Source organism: Ambystoma mexicanum, chromosome 10 (genome assembly GCF_040938575.1).
Source record: "Ambystoma mexicanum isolate Mex_15411 chromosome 10, UKY_AmexF1_1, whole genome shotgun sequence".
NCBI classification, from domain to species: domain Eukaryota; kingdom Metazoa; phylum Chordata; class Amphibia; order Caudata; family Ambystomatidae; genus Ambystoma; species Ambystoma mexicanum.
Genome location: NC_090932.1, coordinates 97,229,192 through 97,250,327, shown reverse-complemented (window position 1 = coordinate 97,250,327; position 21,136 = coordinate 97,229,192). Strand labels below are relative to the sequence as shown.

The following is a 21,136-nucleotide window of genomic DNA, read 5'->3' as shown; positions in this document are numbered from 1 at the left end:
CCGGGGTATTTTTCATTTTCCCACTGACATGGATTTGTTAATCCTCGTAGAGCAGCAACTACTTCCCTGGAAATGTTTTTCCAAGCCGCAGATTGATTGTTCCACAGCTCTCTAGGGTTGCAGGCTATGCAGACGGCTGTGACCTGCTTAAAAACGTACGCGGCCACCAAATGTTCTATCTGCAGTCTACTGATGCCATCTTCCACTCCTTTCCCCTTTGGTTAGGAGTGGTGCATGTGGCAACCTCTAAGAACTTGTGGGCTGCAGGAACTCCTTGAGCCGTGTGGTAGTTTGGCTGTGCTACCCTATGGGACTGTGTCTCCTGTGGTATGAGGGCTATTAAAGACCATGGGAGACTGACATATGTATGCTGCCTGGGCCCAGGGACACAGTAACCATGAGTGGTGTGAATGGGATGGCCATGCCAGCCTAACCTTTGTGCGCCTGGAAGTTCACAACAGCCTGTGACATCCTGCAAAAGTGAACCGCCCGGCCTGTAGCTTTGGCACATTAATTCTGAAAGGTAAACTTATTGATCAGTGGTCGTCCAAGATCTAGTCACCATATTGAAGGGACCTTTGCAATGCCTTGCACGGCCTGGGCTCTATTAGGCCCGGCTATGTTTTGTAACAGCATCATTTGGATTTGTTAAAGTTAATGATCTTTCAAATGGAAGACAGGGATTTTAGCCCATATGTAATGAATCCAGTATCACGGCAGGGACAGTATGTGAGACCATGTGATGTGGTAGACGGAGCTGCCATGGATGATCCAAGCATGATTGATATTCTATGCCCTCACCCAGGTTGCCCACGACAATGCCATTGTTCTCCTATTTAAGATTTGATGAATTGTTCATCCCTCTTCATCTGGGATTTAGTTGGGTCCCCCGGCAAGGCTATCTGCCAGACCTGCGAGGGCTACCAGCAGTGCAATGCAAGATATGGCCGTTTGCTAAACGGAAGCGGGTGTAGTTTCAGGAAGATCAGTCGGAAACCTCCCTCACAGCCAGGTGCTCTCAATTCTGGAGTGCCATGATTGGGCACATCTTATTAGCGCTGGTTCAGCTCATATAATCAGTGGACTCGCAGTACCCAGGAGTCATAAATCGCATCTCGCAGCAGGTAAGTAATTACCACTTTGAATGTCAGCAAGTGTGCCTTCATCTCAAATCTTAAAATGCCCCAAAACGCCTAGCCCCTTGTGCCTGGAGGGAGACCCCGTGTGCGTTGTTGCAGTGAATCAACCTGTCGATGCTGAGGGCATAGCAAAGGAACACTGCTGGAGAGAGGTTCAGAGCTTAAGACACCATGTTGCACTAGAGGACTTGGACTTCTAAAAAGCGAGCCAGTTCCTTTCCGGGAGAGCCGCTTCAGGGACTCGAAATAGAGGGGTCTTGAGCCGCAGCTCTCCCAAAGGCTTGGTGCCTCGCCGACCAATCTGCCCCTCTCCGTAGCGTTAGTGGCCCTCCTTTGCTTCGATTGCGTTAATAGAGTGCCATTATTCTTCCCATAGGCTTCACGATGGCTGCCCAGTGTGCTAAAGAAAACTCCACAGCGGTTTAATAAAGCAAAGTTAGTGCCGCGACCAAGGGTTGCATCAGCCGGATGCTTAGCTTGCCTCCCCCAGGCGCATCAGGCATTCCGTTTACCTCTTAGGCAGGTGCACAATATTGTAATGTTGACCTTTTCTGCCTTTGATTCTGGGGGAAATGCTAAATGGACATAACAGTGCTCTTGTGAGCCTCTGGTGAGCTTTTTAGGATTTGCAAGGGTTTGCATTCCCTTCCTAGCCCATGCGCACCAGGGTGAGGCCCTTTACACAGTAGGGCGTCTTCCACCTTGCTCTGCTATCGACGCCCAGTTTCTGCTCATAGTCCGGCCTTTGGCGCACAGTTTCTGGCCATGCATGCCCTTGCCTCCTCTGCCACCCTGCTCCATCTGCGTGCACCCGGGTCACTGTAGTGCATACAGGGCGTAGCCCACATTCCCAAGCCTTGGCACCCAGTCTCTGTGCACCCAATGTCTGCTGTCGCCCACTCTGCCATGCAGCCCTTTAGTTTTCCCGGAAGTCGGATCTGCTCGCAGCTGGCACACAGGCGTTGTGACTGCAGGTAATTAAACATGGCTGTTTCAGCTGCCCCGCTAATCAGGCCAGTGCGGAGAGCGCAAACAGGGGTCCGCCTGATCCCTGGTCCCATCAGATACTTTGAGTTCTTCATTGCTGGCGCGCAGTTCGAGCAGAAGAGCTTGAGTTTTGGAGCAGTCACCTCTCCTTGGCCCTTGTGTACTGTACCTATAAAAGTCCACACTAGTGTGATATGAATATTCTGCGCTCTACACCCCACACCCTCAGCTGGTATTGAAGTTCAAGCTCTTCTTAGTTCCAAGCTGTTGCAAAATGGGCTCTCCCATCCAGAGTCGAACACGCCCTGTGTCTTAGATGTACTGTAGGGGCTGAGACCAAGTGGAGTGGGCCGTGTCAGGCCTCGGCCCTTTTTGTCGTATCGAAGCACTGCTGAACCCCCCAGCTCTTCTTAGGCCATTTCATCTCTACCACGCAAGGAGGCTGCATCACGCTTATTACACAAAGCTAGGCTAAGATTTGTTCTCATGTCCTAGTCCGTTTTCCGTTAAAGTTGAATAGGTTGGTCCCTTATATTTACTTGGGGGTGTAACAGATGGGTGTCTTTTTTTTGTGTCCATGCCGTACCCTGTAAAATATGCTTTCTCATCTGGGTCTCATCTTTCTGTTAAGTGGGCCTGTAAACCCCATACTTTCTGTAGCATGCATGGAAGAGTGCAGTGAAATGGATTCCCCCCACGCCCCCTGACATGGAGATGTGAAGGTTGCTACCATTTTATGCATCCTGAAAGCAATCATTTTTCGGAAAAGGGTTCTCCTTTGCACTAGGTGTGGGCGTTTTTGGGAATTTCGGCCCTGGATGGTTTCATATGTAGTGTTAGTTGGTAGATTTGGCCTGTCCAGTTTCATATCGTGACCCGCTTGGGTGCAAACCTCTCTTCCAACCTTTGCCTGTGGCACCCAAGGATCACTACACCTGAACTGGAAAAACCCTCAGGCCCCCACCCCCAGAAACAGCTGAGCTGGACGGACTACATGGCAATGCAAACACTGTACAAGTGTTTCATTGGTCCCACAGTAAAGATTGAAGGGCCTCTTCTATATACGTGGCCCCAGCTCCGTCTGGTTTAAACATACATGAAGCCAAGACATGTATCTCTTTTATCATCAGGGAAGATAACTCACTCCTTCGTTCTCACATAACTGCAGCTCCTCAAGTAGCCACTCCCACGTCCTGATATGGGGTGTGCAAAGTTTGAGACACCCATACTGAGAAAGGGACCTGCAAGCCCCATTTGGAAGTCTTGGCTTGCACTCCCTGAGGAGTCCATCAGAAGCCAGTGCTACACCACCCCCACTCCAGTGTCCACAATAGTGTGGCTTTCAAGATAAGAGCATGCCCCACTTGGAATGAATAGTTTGCTTTCTTTCAAGCAGGTACAGCTGAATTGAGGAAATAACTTGTTATGCTTACAGGTTATTCGCATCCGTTTTAAAATACATGATTCCCAGGGAATCTCTACGTCTATAATTTCTTGGTTTGGAGTAGTTGGATTTTAAATGTTAAAAGTAAGTGTCAAAATAGCCCTAAAACGATTGCCCTCCTAATCCATTTTAAGCCACTTCCGTTTCGTGCATGAAGACCCCTTGCATGAGGTAAGGTTCTTGTACGCCAATCCTATGCAAATCTCCTCTTCTGCATTTGCCTGAGCTATGTGTGCACACTGTCTTCAGAAAGCTGCAGACATCCAAGAGATGCTAAAGTTGCCCGATTGGGCCTGGACTCTCTTCCGCCCTCTTGTAAATTAGAAGCTTAATAGGTTTGTTTTTATTAAACTGGTTGTGGAATAAATATTATTTGAGCTGTGGCTCACATGCAAGGTTTCTGAAATCAGTAAACCGAAAAATCGGCAGAAATGAAGCCACTGTGGGGCAGAGTAAAGGATGGCCTGTTATTTAGTGGTCTGCAGTCTTTATTATTCTGGGCCATCTCCCACCTTTCAGTCCAAGTGAAGAGAGCGCAGCCGCCCCGGAAAAGCGACTGGGGGACAGTGGAGGAATCCCAACAGAGCGCGTAGAGCTCTTGGCACAGATCGGTAAGAAAGGGTGAAACTCACAGACGATGTGGCTCTTGGCAGAAGAGACCACAATGATACCAGCTACCTACCCAAAGAGGCCATCGCAGCAAGCACTGCAGGCATGCCCAGTGTGAGGCAGTTTAATGAGAAGCAGAAGTGGCTGCCCTTCCACAGCAGGTAAGTAGAACCCACCTTGATGACTTGGACTCTTCCTTGGTTTCCATCGTAGGAAGCTTTGCAGCGCCTCTGGGGGAAAAGCAAAGCTGCAGTGGAGCCCGATTTCAGGAATCGGTCTGAGGGCGCACAGTGCCTGCGTTCCCAAGAGTTTCCTGTGAATGGGGTTGCAGTAGAAGCAGCACAATGTGGCCTTCTCTAATCCTTGGGTCCGCTGATGATGGGACTCGTGTCCTCCTCCAGGGTAAGTGGATCCGTGTGAGAACTTTAACTCTGCAACACTCTTCCACGAATGGGAACTCATAAACCACTTGGTCTCTGCGAAAGCCTCTCCCCGTTCAAAGAGCCGCGAATCGGTGTTGGGATTGCCATCTGGGCTGCCTCCGCCCTCTGGGCGTAGAATGTGCACCTTTATTTTGATAGCATCAGGTCCCGCGCGCGCGCGTGTGTGTGCGTGCGTGTGTGTGTGCGCGCGCGCGCGGAGGAAGATTGTGTTCCTCGAGGTGGCGCTCTGTGTGCATTGTCATGTTATTGCTCCCAGGCAGTGATGACAATGGGCTGGATTGTCTCCTTGAGCCTGGCTCCGGCTCATTATTCCAGGGAAGTGCATGTGCACTCCACGTGTATATTACAACACCCACTTGCGGGTCTTAGCAGGATCGCTGTGGCATTCCTTGTTCATACTGCACCCTACAGAATATACTAATGTACATTTTCTTTAGCTTTAAAAAGGGTGCACATTTGTATACTTTGATGACAACATAAACTGGGCTTTTTCCAAGGTGTTCATGATTCCTTTTCTTTGAGGGACTGAAATGCAAATATTTATGGGGGCAGAGTAAAATACTCCACCCTCTCCCTCCACTGATGCCGCCACATCAAACCCCTCTCCTGCACTGGGTGGAAGCCACAGTAAAAAAAGTCAATTTCAAGCACTCCTCACATGTTGCCATCCCCTGTCAGACATCACAAGGGCTCCAAGTATCGGCGCTTCGACGAATTGCTAGAGCTGGTTTCTCATTTTCATGTTACCTGGCTTTCAGTTCGCTTTCAGTATGTTTCTGCTTTGCCTGTTTTAATTTTAAATGGAAAGGCGCTACACACAGCACTCTCTCTGGGTTGGTGAATTGCAGCCTGACCTTATTAGTAAAGGATTCATTGTGTAGGTGATTTTGGAGGAGACGTTTTCTCTTTTCTTCTGTTAATGCTGCTGTTTTTCCCATTTCTGGATTTCAATCTTCTCCGTTTGTGTGCCATACCTAACAAAATCGCAATTACAGCATCACTGTCACCGCTTTCAGGTGTGTCACTGTGACTTGTAATCTGAAGGTGTGCTGTGTGTAGAGGACCTAGACCACCTGCTTCCAACTGGCAAGAGGCAGTGCATGACCCGTTCAGCCTCGGTAGGGGGATGCCTTTCCTCACGAGCATGCCATTGTGCATGCAGCTGACCTGAAGCTGGCCACCTGACCACCTGTGATGCAAGCGCTGATTAGCAAAGCACTAAAGCTTACTTTCTGCCATGCCCTGTACCCAGTGGCACTATGTCCATTGGGCAGATCGGGCTTTAATCACACAAGTTGGCCCCTTTCCCAACATTTGAAGAGTTAAGCACCCCCAGCAAATCCGCCCCGCCCCCCAAGTTTTTTGACTATGGATACATCTCATATTCTATGTACAACATTATGGCTGCCTTCAGGAATATTTTGCATATTACTTGCAAAGTAATACTGTAATCCAATTCAAATGTCTTGTATCTCTGTTGGACTGCTTCGGTTTTGTTCTTCTGGGTCTTTCTCGATGTACCACATCTTTTGTAGCCTTTCCTTGAAAGTTTTCTCTAAAAAGCAGTCTTCCTTCGAGCCTGCTACGTTTCCCCTTCTTTCCTCCCATCTCTCCGCTTTGTTTGAATCTCTTAAATGATCAGTGTATTTCCCGCATGTTCATTCTTTCTGATACGGCAGCCTCCACATGATCAGGGCAGCGTCCGTCTCTATTAGCACTTGAGGCTGCGCTAGAATCTACATCACGGAAAAGGCTCGCCTCTGTCTGCTCCCTCGGCAGGGACCGACCGACCGACTACACGCGAACCATAGTCCCTGTCTGGCTCTTGCTGACATGCTCTGCTTTTCTCTCACCTTTACGGCTTTCGTGGAACAGACCAACCACAGCGTGGTTCACCATGGACAGGGTCCTGTAACGCAACTTTTCAATCTTCGGCTCTGTACCCCCATCGCGGTGGTGGTAGGGGCAGTATACATTCTTTTTAACACAACTAATATGCCAGAGTGACAATGGAGACTGTGTCCTTTGGGGTCCTGTGTCATTGGAGCAACCTGTAGGGGCACAGCAGCAGTGGTACTGCTGCTGATCAAACTGCTGTGGCATCCATTGTGGAGGTGCAAAGTTTCAAATGATGTCTCCATCAATGGCACCCACCAGACCTTCAATTAAGCTTATATTGGGAGGGGCTGAGGAGAAAAGGCACCATTTCCCGAGGGGTACGCCTCCCCAAGATCTACAGATGTGGGATCGAGTGGATTAAGATGTGCAGTGTCAGAGTGACTGCAGGGGGGAATGTGCTTTGTATCTTGAATTAAGGGGAATCTCTAGGCAGTGCTAAGGTTCAATGATCGTACGCGCTCTACACTCCAAGTGATTTCTAACCCAGCGCTTGAACTAAAGTAAGAAAATGTAGCTGCTGCGATACTATAATATTTCATAAAGAAGTTTAATGAGGCCAACTTAAGTTCTCAACAGTACAGCTGCTGCCTTGGTGGAACTCGGTGTACCACTTTCTGAATGGGAACATGGCACCAACACTGCCTTCGAGCTCTCGCCCTTTCTCCTTGCTTCCCTACAGCCCTCTCAGCCAGTAGTAGGTTAGGAAAGTATGAGCCTTTTTATCTCTGCACCTTTTAAGCAGTGTGCCAGTCTTGCTATTGATGATGCTGTCTCGATGCCAAGTGTTTCCCAATAGGTGTGTTGTTAAATCGGCAACAGGAACTTTTTGTTTCCAAACCTACATTGGCGTTAGTGAAATGTGATTGCTCCCAATGAAAGAGCAATATTGGTTTTTAGAATTTTTACTGGGGAGTGTAACCGATGCCGCAGACATGAGTGTCTAATGTGCGATGGCTGCGGTGTCCGTCGGGTCTGGGTACAGACTTTGTATAGTCTCGTCTCTGAATCCACCTTGTTGTCTCCTTCCTTGGTGTGTTTGGCTGATGTGCAGCGCTCCGTGGCCAGAGGATCTAAAAGTGCTCTCTGCGTACATGAAACAGTCTGCTCAGCACTTTGTGAGAGGGCTTTCTTGCTATGTCTGTATGAAGAGATCACCTGCATGGACTTGATTTCCTGGCGCAATACATACACTGTTTATCCCGGGAAATGCCAAAGCAAATAGAATTTGCTGCATGTTCATAACAAATGGTGAACTGTAATGGTGGCCCAGAAAACCCTTCTTTCCTTTGACATCGTAAGTCGATCCTTGTTCTTCTCTGTGGAGGGGGTGGGCCGCACATCCGTGAACACGAGACTTGCCTAGCTTGGAAAGAGTAGTTTTATAAAGCTGCAGACTCGGGCAACAGCTGCACCAACCACTAGCCTTTTTATCCATACATGTCCACACTGCACTCATTTCGTCCCCCAGTTAAGAGACACCAAAGACTTCGTCCAGTTAGTAGAGCTATACCCAGGTTCAACTCGGAGAATCTGGGCCAAGCCTTCCTCATGGCACGAGACCCCTCCTGGAATCTGGTGAGCTTGATGCTTCAGGATGAATTGTTTTTGCAAATCTATTGCGTTGCTCTTTTTATCTTATTCACTTAGTTTGGTATCACAGAGGCATTTCCTTTATGCTTTTGTGGTGCCACCTCAGAATGTATTTGGGGATTTGCTGTGTCTGCTTCTGTCTGCTTCTGTCTGCTTCTGTCTGCTTCTGTCTGCTTCTGTCTGCTTCTGTCTGCTTCTGTCTGCTTCTGTCTGTTTCAGGGTGTTTCCTCTGGGTATGGTTTAGGTTGTATTGCGTCTCGTGTTGCCCTAGCCACAGTGTATGGCTTTGATGTGCACAGGTATAAAGAGATATGGTGCGGACTGTGGCTCAATTATGGTTCTGGTGTGTCCTTGGGGGGGTCCTACATTTAGAATGTGTGTTGCCTGCATTAATGTACTCTTTTGGGGTGTGCCGGCGCATGTGTTTTAGATTGTAATGTGTTTGCCTTGCTCTATTTCTATGTGATTGTGGGTTTAGATGTACTCTTCTGCCTCAGTGTATGCCTTGTCATCTCTAGGTTTTGATTGAGAAAGTGCAATTTTGGGTGGTGTAGATTAAGAACCAGCATGGGCCACCTCATTAAGTGTTGCTGCAGAATGCATAGGTTGTGACTGTTGGGTATGCCTCTGTGTGGGTATGTCCCGGGTATTGATTGCTTCTAGGTGCGATTCTGCAGATTGTGAGAATGTGCCCTTGGGATGGGATGCGGAATATGCTTTTGTTATTTCATATTATGGTTTTGGTGTGCCCTGTGGTGGGGTTTAAGGGTTTGTTTTGGGCGTTTGGGAAAATGGGTAGTTAAGTGTCATTGAAAGATCAATGGAAAGAAAGGCTTCTGAATGCACAGAATCGAGCCTCTTTCCTTCTGGTGTGCATGTTCTCTTGTGTTGACAGTTTAGTGTTACTCTTACCCCAATCTCCATTTGTGGTTTCATTACTCAGTTTACTAGGGGATGATGGTGTTACTCAATCCTGAATTTTCTAGTTGCTGTTGCCCTGCATCTACAGGACGATATCAAGCGTTTCTTTTACAGGCAACTTAGATTCACTTAAGCGTAAAGAGTTGGGGGTGGGGGGGCAAATGAATGCAATTGTTTACAGGTTGGTAAGCAGCCTCTGAGCTATACTCACTGAACATGATGGTTAGCAGAGCTCCAGGCATCACCAGGAGCCCCACCAGCAGGTCGGCCACTGCCAGCGACATCAGGAAGTAGTTGGTGGCGTTCTGCAGCTTCTTCTCCAGCGAGACAGCCAAGATGACCAGGATGTTGCCTCCAATGGTGGGGATGATGACCATCAGGATCAGCAGGGCTGCCCACTGCTTCTCCGGAAGCTGTTCTGGGCTTCCCTGGTAGGAAGCATTCGGGGGCAACTCCATGTGCTGAAGAATGTACCGGGAAAGTTGATCAGAGTGGGACATTTCATGAGACACGAGGGCTCTGCCTTGCTCTCGTGCCCTGTACAAAGCCAGCATAAGGTCAGCATTGTCAACCAGTAATCCGATCATCAGCTTGCTGTCAAGCGTGCTCGTGACCAAAGCATCTTCCCAAATCAAAATTCTCATCCATTGCCTGGTGTATGAAGCCCAGAAGACGTGCCTCCACCTTTACGGGTTATTTTGTGTTCAAGTTGCTTCCGTAGATGAATAGTTGCAAGAAGAATCTGCCATTTTAGGATATTCGTCGGTTGTGAAGCTCAAACGTGTTGACCTTGTGTTCAGGATCGGCACTGCATAGACCCGTCGGTGTTCTGCCTAGAAATAAAATGGGTGTGTTACATCATTTCCTTGGTATCCTGTTGCGTTCCCTTTTTATCCTCTACCTCTCCCTCCCCATGTGCACCTGCTTGTGATGGACACTGGCTTAAAGGCCCATCGGTTTACTGACCCATGACTCTCTTGCACCACGTTTTGTTAATGTTGTTACAACTTATTTGGAATTTTACACATTTTGCACTTGGAGCCCTACTGTGGTGACTTCCCATCAATAACACACCAGTTCCATGAACCCTTACAAGGCCACAATTCTCCGTACCTTGCCATGTAATGCAGCGTGTTCTGTAAAGGGCAACTGCTGCCCCTTTAGGGAAGCCTGCTGGAGCTGGCCCCTGCAAGAAGATTGGTGGGACGACTTGGTGTTCTCTGATGTGTAGATCGGACAGGACTTGGCTTCTGTCTGTTAGTCAGTCTCTTGTTATTTGGGGTTCGTCGACTTTTGTAAACCCCTGATTATGATCCCTGTATGTTAGACAAGTTTGTCCCCGCCCTCTCGGGGATGGAGCCCGGCTGTGTGGGGCAGTGCATTGAAGGGAGAGTGTTTGAGCAGGTGCAGCCCTTTGGTGGGCGATGGTGGCTGGCCAGTGAAGTCGAGGCTTAGGGTCAGTGGGGGGTGGGAGGGGTAGAGGGTGAAGAGGCCATGGTGATGGACATCTGCGGTATGTGGAAGCACCAGACTGGGTGGAGTCAAGGGGAGGGGGGGGGGCACCAGCCTGGCCGTACGCAAAGTAGGCAGGGTGCTGAGCTGAACCACACCTTAACCTGAATGATTTTGGTGTTGTATCTAGCACTTTTGCCAATGCCCCCTAAATGACAAGTCAGGGGGGGGGGGCAGGGGCGGGAAGTTCAATTATGGAAGCATTGGGCCAGTTCAGGTCCTGGCGCCTACGGTGGACCCCTAGTTGTTGTTCACATGACCCTCAGAAAACCACTTTACACTGCAAAATTGGCAGCTTTGAAAAACCTCACGTCCCAGTATTTTAGCCTCCTCAAAAGAAATAGGCCCACACCCACTGTGACACGCGTGCAACAGTTTTGTTAATAACGTACCCTTTGTCAATTATAGGCAAAAATGAACGTTTAAGGGGAGTTTATAACGCGAAGTGATTAACTGGAAATTGAGAGGTACTGTGCGTATGGATCAGCCAAAGGGGGTGCTCCAGTCACCTATCAAGCGGAGATTAGACCTGAACAATTGAGTGAAAGCACTCTTCTAAATTAAAAACACGTAATATCGCTCGGTTTTAGGAGCAGATTATCTGGGGCTCCGCCGGTACCCGCGTGAGGAGGGGGCAGAGCTGTTTGTGTGGGCATGCTTTGGGCGATAACTCTTCCTTCGCACACTACAGCTGTCCTTGGCGCCTAGACCTGCGGAGGAGCTTTCACCCGCTCCAGTCTGACTAGTGTCAGTGGAATATTGATTTCCAGGAAAGGTGGGCAGAGAGTGCTTTCCCCCTTGGTAAAATAGTTAATTATATGACCTGCACGAGCCAGCGTACAGAATTCCTGGTGGAAATTCCAATTGACCAGTTGGTTTCCGTTGGACCCAATTGCAGCACACGGGCTTTTGCACCATTTCCTAGATATGTTAAGCAGACGCGCTGGTGGGGGAATAACCAGGCCACAGCCCCGGCTAAACCGCCCCAAGATGAGGTGGAGACCAGTTTGAATGGACTTTCTGCCGGGTAGGGATGCCATTGTTTTCCTTGCGGAGCTGCTATGTTCTTAGTGCCCTCTACTGGGACTCCTGTCTTGCTTCGGATTTTACAATAAAAGTAACTGGATCAGGTGAAACCCTGGATCCCAGGGTTTAGCAGCAGGCATGGCGGTACTCGCATGCTGCATGCATGTGGTCTGTAGAAAAGGAACTGGTTATTTAAAGAAGGGGTAACCTTGAAGTGGGATTGGTGTCTATGTGAACCCCCCATCCCCCACCTAATTACCGGAATTGTGTTAATGTGGTGTGACAACATGTAATGTGTAATATCTGTCACGCCAGAGTAGCACCTGGGCTGTGAATTTCACGAGGGCTCAGACGGCCCATGGTGCTACTTCAGTCAACCTCCATACACGCCGAGCAAACTGTGCCCGTCTGCGAGCAGTACACTAATCTCAACGTGTACACAAGACTGGTAGTCCAAATTAGAAATGTCATTTTTCTAGATGTAAACAATATGTGGAACCAATCCCCTCTCCGATACTAGGCACCCCCTCCTCATTTAGACGAGAGACCCTGCAGTGCAGGTGGCATGTTTCAGTAAGGGCAGAATGGGACACGTACCTTGCCATCACCCCAGTCCCTCCTGCTCATGGGGACCTGGATCACTTGAGCGCAGAGGTGAAGAGCCTGCGATGCGTGCCTCCCAGTCGCCTCTGTCAGCTCCCACAGAGGTCGGTCTTTGCGTGCCTTGAATGTGGCCTCTCGGTCCGCCTAGAAGCACGTGTCTGAACTCGGCGCCCATTCCTCTCCTGTGGGGGTGGCACTGGAATTGGCCATTTGTCAAGCGTCTGCACCTCGACACACAGATGGGGAAAGGGGGTGCAGGTGTCCACTTCCCCCAAGGATGGGGACTTTCAAGGCAGGGGAGGATGGGGAGGGGGGCGCATACCTTGAGTGAAGACTGCCAGTCCCCCCCGCTTGTGGGCACATAGAGGCGTTAGGGGGGTGGTGGTGGCGCTGGCGCAGTCCCTGGGAAGCTCGGCTCCGTGTCCTTTCGTATTCAGGCCCCCTGACCCCTTGGAAGCGAAGGTGCAGTCTGAACTCCAGCCTGGGCGTCTGCTCCACCCTGTCTCTGCTTGCCTTGTTTGAAGCCCCTTGGCACTTACGGCCGGGGGTGTTCCCTGTCCCTCCCCGTCGTGTGCCAGTCTGATCCGCGAACCAAGTTAGCACTTACTCCTCCCCACGGGGGCTGCGGATATTATTTCCGTTAGCGACCCAGAGGAAAGCCATCCTCGACTCCGGATAAAAGGCAGCGCAAACTGCTGTGCCGGTGAGCGCTGCCCTGCGATGCTCGGCTGACTTCGCTCTGCTGACTTATGGATGACTGCGATGTGTCTGCCCCTCTGCGATGCGCGTCCCCCCGTCCACCCCCCCCCCCCCCCAATGCGCCCAGACTGACTCATTGCAGCGCTTCCGAGTTCAGAGGAGTCCGTCCCAGCGCAAGCCTTGCGTGCGCCTGGAAGCTGGAACTCAGCCAGGGACTTATTGCCTCTAAGTGGGATTTTACCGGCCAGAGGGCGCCATGGGTATGCCCAAGGTGTCTGGGTGGTCCTTTCTATTCTCCTTTCAGGCAGTGTTAACCCACCCTTTCTTACAGGCGGCGTGAGTTTGCTGTAGGTCCTTTGGACGTGGTGTGGGAGCAGCGCCGTAGCACGTGCATCTTTTTTCAGCTATGCACTGAGGTTTGTGGAGATTCTTGAAGTGTGGGCTTTTTTCTTTTGCACAGGATGGGCATAACCAGGCGTTCAGAGGCCTCACGTGTGTGTGTGCGTTTGAAACAATCGAGTAAGTTAAAGTTCTTGGAAGAGTGCATGTATCCGTTTTATATAAAGTAAGTCATTCTGGTGTTCTCCCATTCCAGACGCCCCTGCCCGTGGCAGCTCTCGGTGAGAGGCGTCTGTTCTCTCTACATAGCTGATGAGTTTATAACAGAGCTCTCCATTCTGAACAAAATGGAACTTTGTGTAAATGAGCTTTAATGGCCACATTGTGAGCGCGCACACACCGCTGAAATGGTATTTCAGGGATTCTTTTTGCCGCTACGGAGACCGAGGCACAGGCCAGTGAGTGGATGTTCTGCCCAGTTGGGGGCCCGGGATTTGCATCCACGAGATGAGCGGCGAGTACTGCAGTGTCATTGACAAGGCACCAAGTTATGTTGAGTTTGCATCCTCGTAGTCGGCGATGGTCTGCCGTCCTGAGGGTAATTGTGGGGCGCACGGGGAGTCCCTCAGATGTTCACGTAGTTACTATTTTGCCTCCATGGAATCCTGTCTTCTCTGGGCGAACGCGTGCTGTGCCCCTGCCTCCGGAAATGGCTTCACCACAAAGACACGGTTTGAAAGCTAATCCATTGCTCACGGGTGATCCAGAAGGCGACGGGTTGTTTAATTGGTTTCTGCTTTTGATGCGAGCGGCGGCATGAAGTGTGGCTTTCAATCAGTTAACGCTGACAGCAGGTTTGTGGAGGTGCTAGCGTTGCTTCCCCACTCTCCCCAGTACACAGCCCTTGGCTTGGATGGCCGTGCTAGCCCTCCGCACGGGAATTTGGAACTGACGCGGCCCGTGCCTGTACATCTCCCAGGCAAGCACTTGCTTTGGGTGGATTCTGCCTGCTGTTGGGGTTTAAGTGGGAGATGGGGGTTGGGAAAGTAAAAAGCCAGTTCTGTTAAGTAGGAAACTTTTTTTGTACACACGTACCTATGGCATTTCTTGGATGAGGGAAATGTCCCAGCGTGTTGAGGTATGGAAGTGTAAGTGAATGTGTAGGATCCTTTGGCTAAGAAAGAGGGTATGTTGTGTAACAATACATTAGGCTGAGAGGAAAAAAAGGTTTGAACTATTTTGTGTTGTCCTGTCAAACATGAAGAAAGTTTGTAGAGCAAGTTACCAGTGCCATAATTCAATGTTGGCTCCATGGTTGCCTTTTTTGTGACTCTGGTGCCCCCGACGTAGATTTCCCAACAATAGTATGGGCTACCTGATTTCTTTGTGAATACTGCTCCGAATGCATAGCTTCCTCCCACGGATTGGTCAGCTTGGGCTCCCAGGCAGGCAGTCACTCTTTTGAACATTTCTGATTTAGCTGCTGATCTTGGAGAAGCCAGTGACATCAATAAATCTCCAGAACTGGACGCCATGCCATGCCATCTGCTGCCATTCCACAAACTGTGGGCAAGGCCATTCATGGGGGACTGACTGCCCCGCCAATATAATGATATGGCATTTATAACGCGCCTATACAAGTTTTTCAAGGCGCGACGAGGCAAGGGAGGGGGAACAGAGGGGAGCCAGACAACGATCCTGCCGACATGCGTTCCTGAGCAGGACGCACAGTGGTGTTGTCGGGTGCAAGGACTATCCGAATGCAATCGCCACAGGTCATGGAGGCAAGCCAGAAACCTCGGCCCAACCCCACACTGATCTATGAATGGCCTCCCTGCCTGCCAGCAGTCCAAGCAGCTGCAAACCGCGAAATACTCCCCCGAACAGCAAATAAAACGCGCCGCAGTGGTCGCCAATCACACCTGCATTGATGGCACCGGGATGCCGGAGTGAAGCTGCACTGACAGCCGGGAATCCTGACAGTCGTGGTGTGGAGCCCAGCACCAATACTTTCCTCGGGGAGAAGTCCCCCCCAGTGTAGACTTGACCAGCCAACACATTAACTGCCCCTACCGATCTGTGCTTGGTATCAACTCAACTCGCAGGGCTCAGATCGTGGGAACACGCGGGCGGACGGGACGCCCCCACCCCCGTTTATGTTAGAGGTCGTCTGTAAAATACAACAGCTTTGCTGCCTTTTCCGAATTGTGACGACCTCGGGACTAGAACCGTGCTCGCAGTCCTGTCCGGCCTGCGAACCTGGCATGTTCCAGGGAAAAACCTTAGTATTGATTCTTGGAGTTTAAAATATGGACACCTTTTATTATTTTAATAACACTATTAGAAGAACATGTCCTTGTTTTTTTTGTCTGTTTATACAAAGTCAATTGAATGAAACTTGCATAGTTAATAACTTCTGGTGACGCCACATCCCATTCAGTATGTTAATGGGATCCAAGCAGTACTCGTCCCGTTTGGTAGTTAACGTGTCCGCTTCTGAGGTGAGGGTACATGTGGCCAAGTTGCTTCAGAAGAAGCGCGTTCCCCTTAGCGGGGGGCATCCCATTGCCACGCCCCCACACCTTACCCCTTTTCTGCCTGCCACATTCATGCTCATCCTCCTCCCCACCCACAGTGATGCATTACTGGAAATAACAACCTAGACACCTTTTAAAAGTTGGAAATCATAATGCCACAGCAGCTTTATTTGCATGAAGTCGAGGAGTTATCTTACAGGCGATCCGTGTATCTACCGCACCACAGGTTCTTCTACGCCGAGTGGGGCTTCTTAGGTATACCTCCCCCCACCCCTCCACCCGCCGTCCCAGCCCGGCCCTCACTACCAGTTTCTCTCTACCCATGGCCATTCGTTGCTTGTATTGTACTTTTCCCGACACTTGCCCGTTGCTCTTATTCTCGGTACACCTTTCCCAGACGCTTTTCCGTGTTATTATTCACAGTACCTGTTTCTAACTCAGACACAACTTTTCCGGTGTCCAAATATCACAATACACATTTCTACTCTGCTCTGTGCTCCTCCTGTCCCCTTTTGGGCTAATTCTAACTCTGAGGGTGTTAGATTCCCTTACCCTAGCCCTTCTACCATCTGCGCAAAGTACTCCCATTTCACCTTTCTGTCCCAGAGGGCTGCGCTTCGCCTAAGTTTCCTTCCCCCGGTTCCCTCACCCTAGACCCTCCTCAGTGATCTTACCCATGGTGTCCCCCCCCCCTGTTCCGTATATCCCTAGTCCTTCCCCTCCACCCCCTCGGCTCGCTCTTCCTCTCCCTTCCGTTTCACTTCTCTTACGTCCGCCCCCCCTTTTACTCCACATACAGTTCCCTGTGATCCATGCTCCCCCATACTCCTGCCCCCGCTGACCTCGAAGTGGTGGTCTGTTTCCCCAAGTACCCCCTTCTCTTCGCCCCCAGCCTTGCGCTTGCCCCCCTGTACCCACTTGGACCTTGCGCCCCTCCCGTTCCCTCTTTTCACCCCTCAAGCCCCTTTTCCATGCTCCCACTTCCCCCTCTATTATCCTACCGTTCTCCCTTCCCCCCACATGCTTCTTTGACAACCCTCCTGTGCCACCATACCATCGTCTTGCTCCCCCCAACTTCCCTTGTTGACCTTTGTTTTCACCTTGTTTTCCATTTTCTCTCCCCCCACCCACCCCCTGCATGTTGGGGTTGGAATGGCTTCCAAGCCCCCTAAACCCTCCCCTTCTTCCCCAGGGCCTCCCCCGAGTCCGTTACTTTGGGCGCCGTAGGTTCTAAGCTGTTGGCTGAGCAGTCCCCTACGGGTCTGCCAGTGCTTTGATAAAGGGATCGACCTGTGACACCTCCAAGACTCTGCTGATTGCCGGCGGCAGAGAGTCCCCCCCCCCCTGCCCAGAGTACAGGTCTCTCCTTAGGCCGCCCATTCTGCTGTACCTTGCTCGCATTCGCTCATTCACAAAAAAAAGGGGGCTGGGATGGGGCGGCTAAATCACCGCCCCCCCCCCGCACCCCTCCCGACCTGACATAATTTTCTTGTCTTTTTTTTCCTTTTCTTTCCCCTTTTCCTTTTCCCCCTTTCTTTATTTTTTCTTTTTTTGTTGCCCCCCCTCCTCTTGACTCTTTTGTGCCGCCTTGCTTTTGCCCGCCTGCAACCTCACATGCACCCTGAATTTGTCAATGCATGCCTCCATGCCTCCACTCCATTGTCATGAGAGTAGTGCCTACAAGCGACAAATGGGTCCTATTTCTCCCCCCCCCCCCCCCAAAATAGCCAGGTACTTTCAGGGTGATGAGTGGGTGACGAACCCATCCCATCCCTCTGCTTTTTAAGAAACTCCCCATTTTTGAGTTTGCCTTCCTTCTTGCTACCTCTATCGCCCCATGGCGCAATGCGCCCCTCCATTCTTGCCTGGCGATCATTTCTGACCACATGACCTCGGTGCCCCAAAAGGCCCCCCCCCCAATTCTTGTGAGGAGTGTCCTTAACAGTTCGGTCAATTCCCTTCTACCTCTTGCCACCAGATCGTTGCCCCCAATGTGAAGCAACAAGATGTCGGGAGATAGGTGATGCTGTGCCGCCTGTTCCAGTGTACCCCATAGTTGGTTGCGCTGTAGGCCAGCCTTTGCGATCCAATAAACCTGGGTGTGTTGGAGGCCCATGTTGCCGTCCCTAAATGCCGTCCTCGCTCTTTCGGCTGCTCTGGACATGAAAGAATGTCCCACGACCCCTACCCGGGTGGTCTCTGTGAAGACAGGTGAGGTTGTTAGTCTATTTCGAGGTAGATGAGGTGCCCCCCCTGTACCCTTGCCCCCCCTGTACCCTTGCCCCCCCTCACACCCCCGTACTCCTGGCCTCGCCCTATCTGACAAAGCTTGAACTTGTCCGAATCCCACCTCCCAATCTTTTTTACGATGTCGTCCCCCAGACCCTCCCTGTGCGCTGTTGTTGCCGCCCCTATGTGGAATGAATGCGTGGAGTAATTAGCAGGATCAACACCAGCCTTTACCAGGGTTGCAGCTTGTACCTTTCTGAATTGGAACTGCGTGAGGGACGTCCCATCCTTGTGCATGAACAAGTAGGGTAACCCCCCACCCCTAGCCGCTAGGTAGGCTGCCATGGCCGCAACTTGGCAAAAGGCCTCCTGGCCTAATTTGGCCAATACCAACTCGCATCCTTTGGTACCTTGGTCCGTTATTGATCTCCTTACGTTGACATGCAGTGCCTCGTTCCTAATTGACACATTGCCTGCCAGTAGGGCCCTGTGTTCGTGGTCGCCCTTGGCTCTGGCCACCAGTTCGTTGACCCGTAACACCCCGAAGAAAGCTAAAGCAAAGCATGCTTTGAACATTGTGTTCGTACCGTGAGTGACAGACCGCTCCTGCTGCTAGTATGACCTTTTTCAGCAGGTCGAAGTCAATGGGTCTCCTCTGCCCTGGCCTGAGGTGGCCCCATGTCCCTGTCCCATCCTTTTAGGGCCACCCTTAGTAGAAAGCGCTTGGTTGGATCGTGACTCCTGCTAGCTGGATCACGATCTTAATTTCCCCGCCCCCTTACCCCATAACACGAAGGAGTCCACCTCATATGGTCTAGCGGTTAGGATTCCTGGTTTTCACCCAGGCGGCCCGGGTTCGACTCCCGGTATGGGAAGATTAGCCTTTGTCTCGGGAGGATAGCTTAGGGCGTAACGTGCTCACCTTGGAAGCAAGACGACACGGAGCAACACAGGTTCGATCCCCGGGTCCGCGCTTAGAAACCTCTGGGTATTAAGCGCGTTATAAATAACCTATCATATCATATCACCTTATTCTCCTCGCTAACATTCTCGATGAATGTGTTGAAGTTGGCGTTGTATCTAGCGCTTGTGCTTCCCGCCAGTGACTTTGAAGCTAGCTGTCCCATTCCTGCTCCCAACTCGCTAGTTGCCATAGTCTGTCGCTGAACGGGGTCATGGTTGGCAAAGCTTGTGGGTATGCTTTCTGGAATCACGCCATCTGTGAAAGAAAAAGAGCGTCGGCGGCTGTGTTATAAATCCCAGGGATGTGACGCGCTTTCACTGCTGTGTTCATAGATCAGCATTTTCGTACCAGGTGGTGCAACAGTGTGGCAGGGCACCGCGCTGAGTGGGTGTTGACCGCCTGGACTACCGCCATGTTGTCCGACCAAACCACTAGGCGCTTGTTCGCCAGTTCGCCTGACCAGATATGCAAAGCTAATACTGCTGGAAATAATTCCAAGACATTTATGTTTTTACTCAGCCCATTCCTGTTCCATGCATTCGGCCAGTCCACCCTACACCATTCCCTCCCCAAAATTGCCCCAAACCCTACCCGGCCTGCTGCATCGGTAAGCAGTTGTAATTGTGAACATGCTATCCAGGGTGACTGCCACAAACGCACCCTGTTGAAGTGCCTCAAAAATTCGAGCCACACCCTCAGATCCTCCTTCAAACCTGTGCTCATGCGTACCTTGTGCCACCCTTTCAATGCCCCCCACGCCCCATGTTGCTGCTGCTATTCGCCTTGCAAAAACTCTTCCTGCTGGGATGACCCTTGCTGCAAAGTTAAACTTGCCCACTAGAGACTGGATAATTTTAACGGTCGTCCTGTCGCCTGATAACGCTGCATTGATGTCGGCATGCATTCAACTATCTTTTCTGTAGGCAGGCGGCAGGTCCCTGATTCCGTGTCTATTTCAATCCCTAGGTATGTTAATCTTGTGCAGGGACATTGCGTTTTTTCCCCCAGTAGCGAGACCCCAAGATCTTCAGCCAATGCAATCAATTTTTGTAATAGTGTGATGCATACATCGGAGTCTCGCTTACCCACAGATAAGAAATCGTCTAAGTAATGAGTCCCCCCCCCCTGTTCTCCAACTCGTTCAGTGCCCACTCCAGAAAGGAGCTAAAAGCCTTGAAGTATGCGCATGAAATGCTACATCCCATCGGCATGCATTTGTCCACATACACTTGTCCCTTGAACTGAAACCCCAGTAAGAAAAAGCTCTCCGGGTGCACGGGGAGTAGCCTAAATGCTGCCTCAATGTCCACCTTTGCCAGTAAAGCCCCCATTCCCGCTTTTCGGGCGAGGCTGACCGCCTGGTCGAATGACGCGTATGATACAGAGCAGTCCGCCTCGTCCAACCAATCGTTCACAGAGCCACCTTTTGGATGAGAAAGGTTGTGGAGGAGGCGGAATTTACCTTTTTCTTTTTTAGGTACTATCCCTAATGGTGATATTAGGTCCTTCAGTGGTGCCGACGGGTATGGGCCCGCTACCCTGCCCAATGCCAGCTCCTTTTTAATTTTGTCCATGACCACTTCAGGCCACTCATTGGTTGATTTCAGGTTGTTTGCTATTCTTGCTCCCCGAGGGCCTTGCTGAACAGGCCTCACTTTCTGATGCACTATGCTAAAACAGTATGGTACATTGTTAGGGAAATTAATCATTTTTCATCCTCTCTACTTGAGACCCCGAGCATTTTTTGCTGGACTTTTGGACCTTTTCCTTTAATCCTGAATGAGTGGAGCCTTTTTCCACTCATTCATTCTTATGGACTCTTGTTGTCTTTTGGAACTCTGTTCTATGTGTTTTACCTGTCCTATGGAGTCAACTTTCCTACATATTTCTTTTCGGCATTTGTATTTTACTACTGCAGCACACAGCTCCTTATGGTGAGTGTTACTGGGAACCGTTTGGGTTCTCCTTTGAGATTCTTTGCTTTATCCTAGAGTAACTACAGTTCTCTCTGCTCCTGTGACTTTTAAATCACATAGACAACCATCTATTTATGGCTGGCGGCAATGGACGTGTTCTACCAACTAGTGTGTAATTTTCTACACCAGGCTATGTTCGTAGCCCTGTTTGTGCACAATAGGATCACCTAAGTACTAACTTGGAGATTCCTTTCTTTGTTTGCCATTTCTAGCGTAGTT

General features: G+C 50.4%; 2 protein-coding genes and 1 non-coding gene across 3 annotated transcripts in view; 2 read left to right on the top strand and 1 right to left on the bottom strand.

Annotated features, from left to right (window-relative positions):
• Positions 1–12,934, bottom strand: part of HTR2B (5-hydroxytryptamine receptor 2B) — a 31,765-nt gene extending 18,831 nt beyond the window's left edge. The window contains exons 1-2 of the mRNA XM_069617567.1: positions 12,168–12,934; positions 9,244–9,865 (exon numbers count right to left, since the gene is read on the bottom strand). Coding sequence (XP_069473668.1) covers positions 9,244–9,676 — 433 coding nt within the window. The 5' untranslated portion in view covers positions 9,677–9,865; positions 12,168–12,934. The remainder of the gene's footprint in view (positions 1–9,243; positions 9,866–12,167) is intronic.
• PSMD1 (proteasome 26S subunit, non-ATPase 1) overlaps positions 1–21,136 on the top strand; it is a 1,063,364-nt gene that overhangs the window by 459,568 nt on the left and 582,660 nt on the right. The gene's annotated exons all lie outside the window — the stretch shown is intronic.
• TRNAE-UUC (transfer RNA glutamic acid (anticodon UUC)) lies at positions 18,777–18,852 on the top strand. Its single transcript has one exon. It is a non-coding gene; the product is annotated as a tRNA-Glu (tRNA).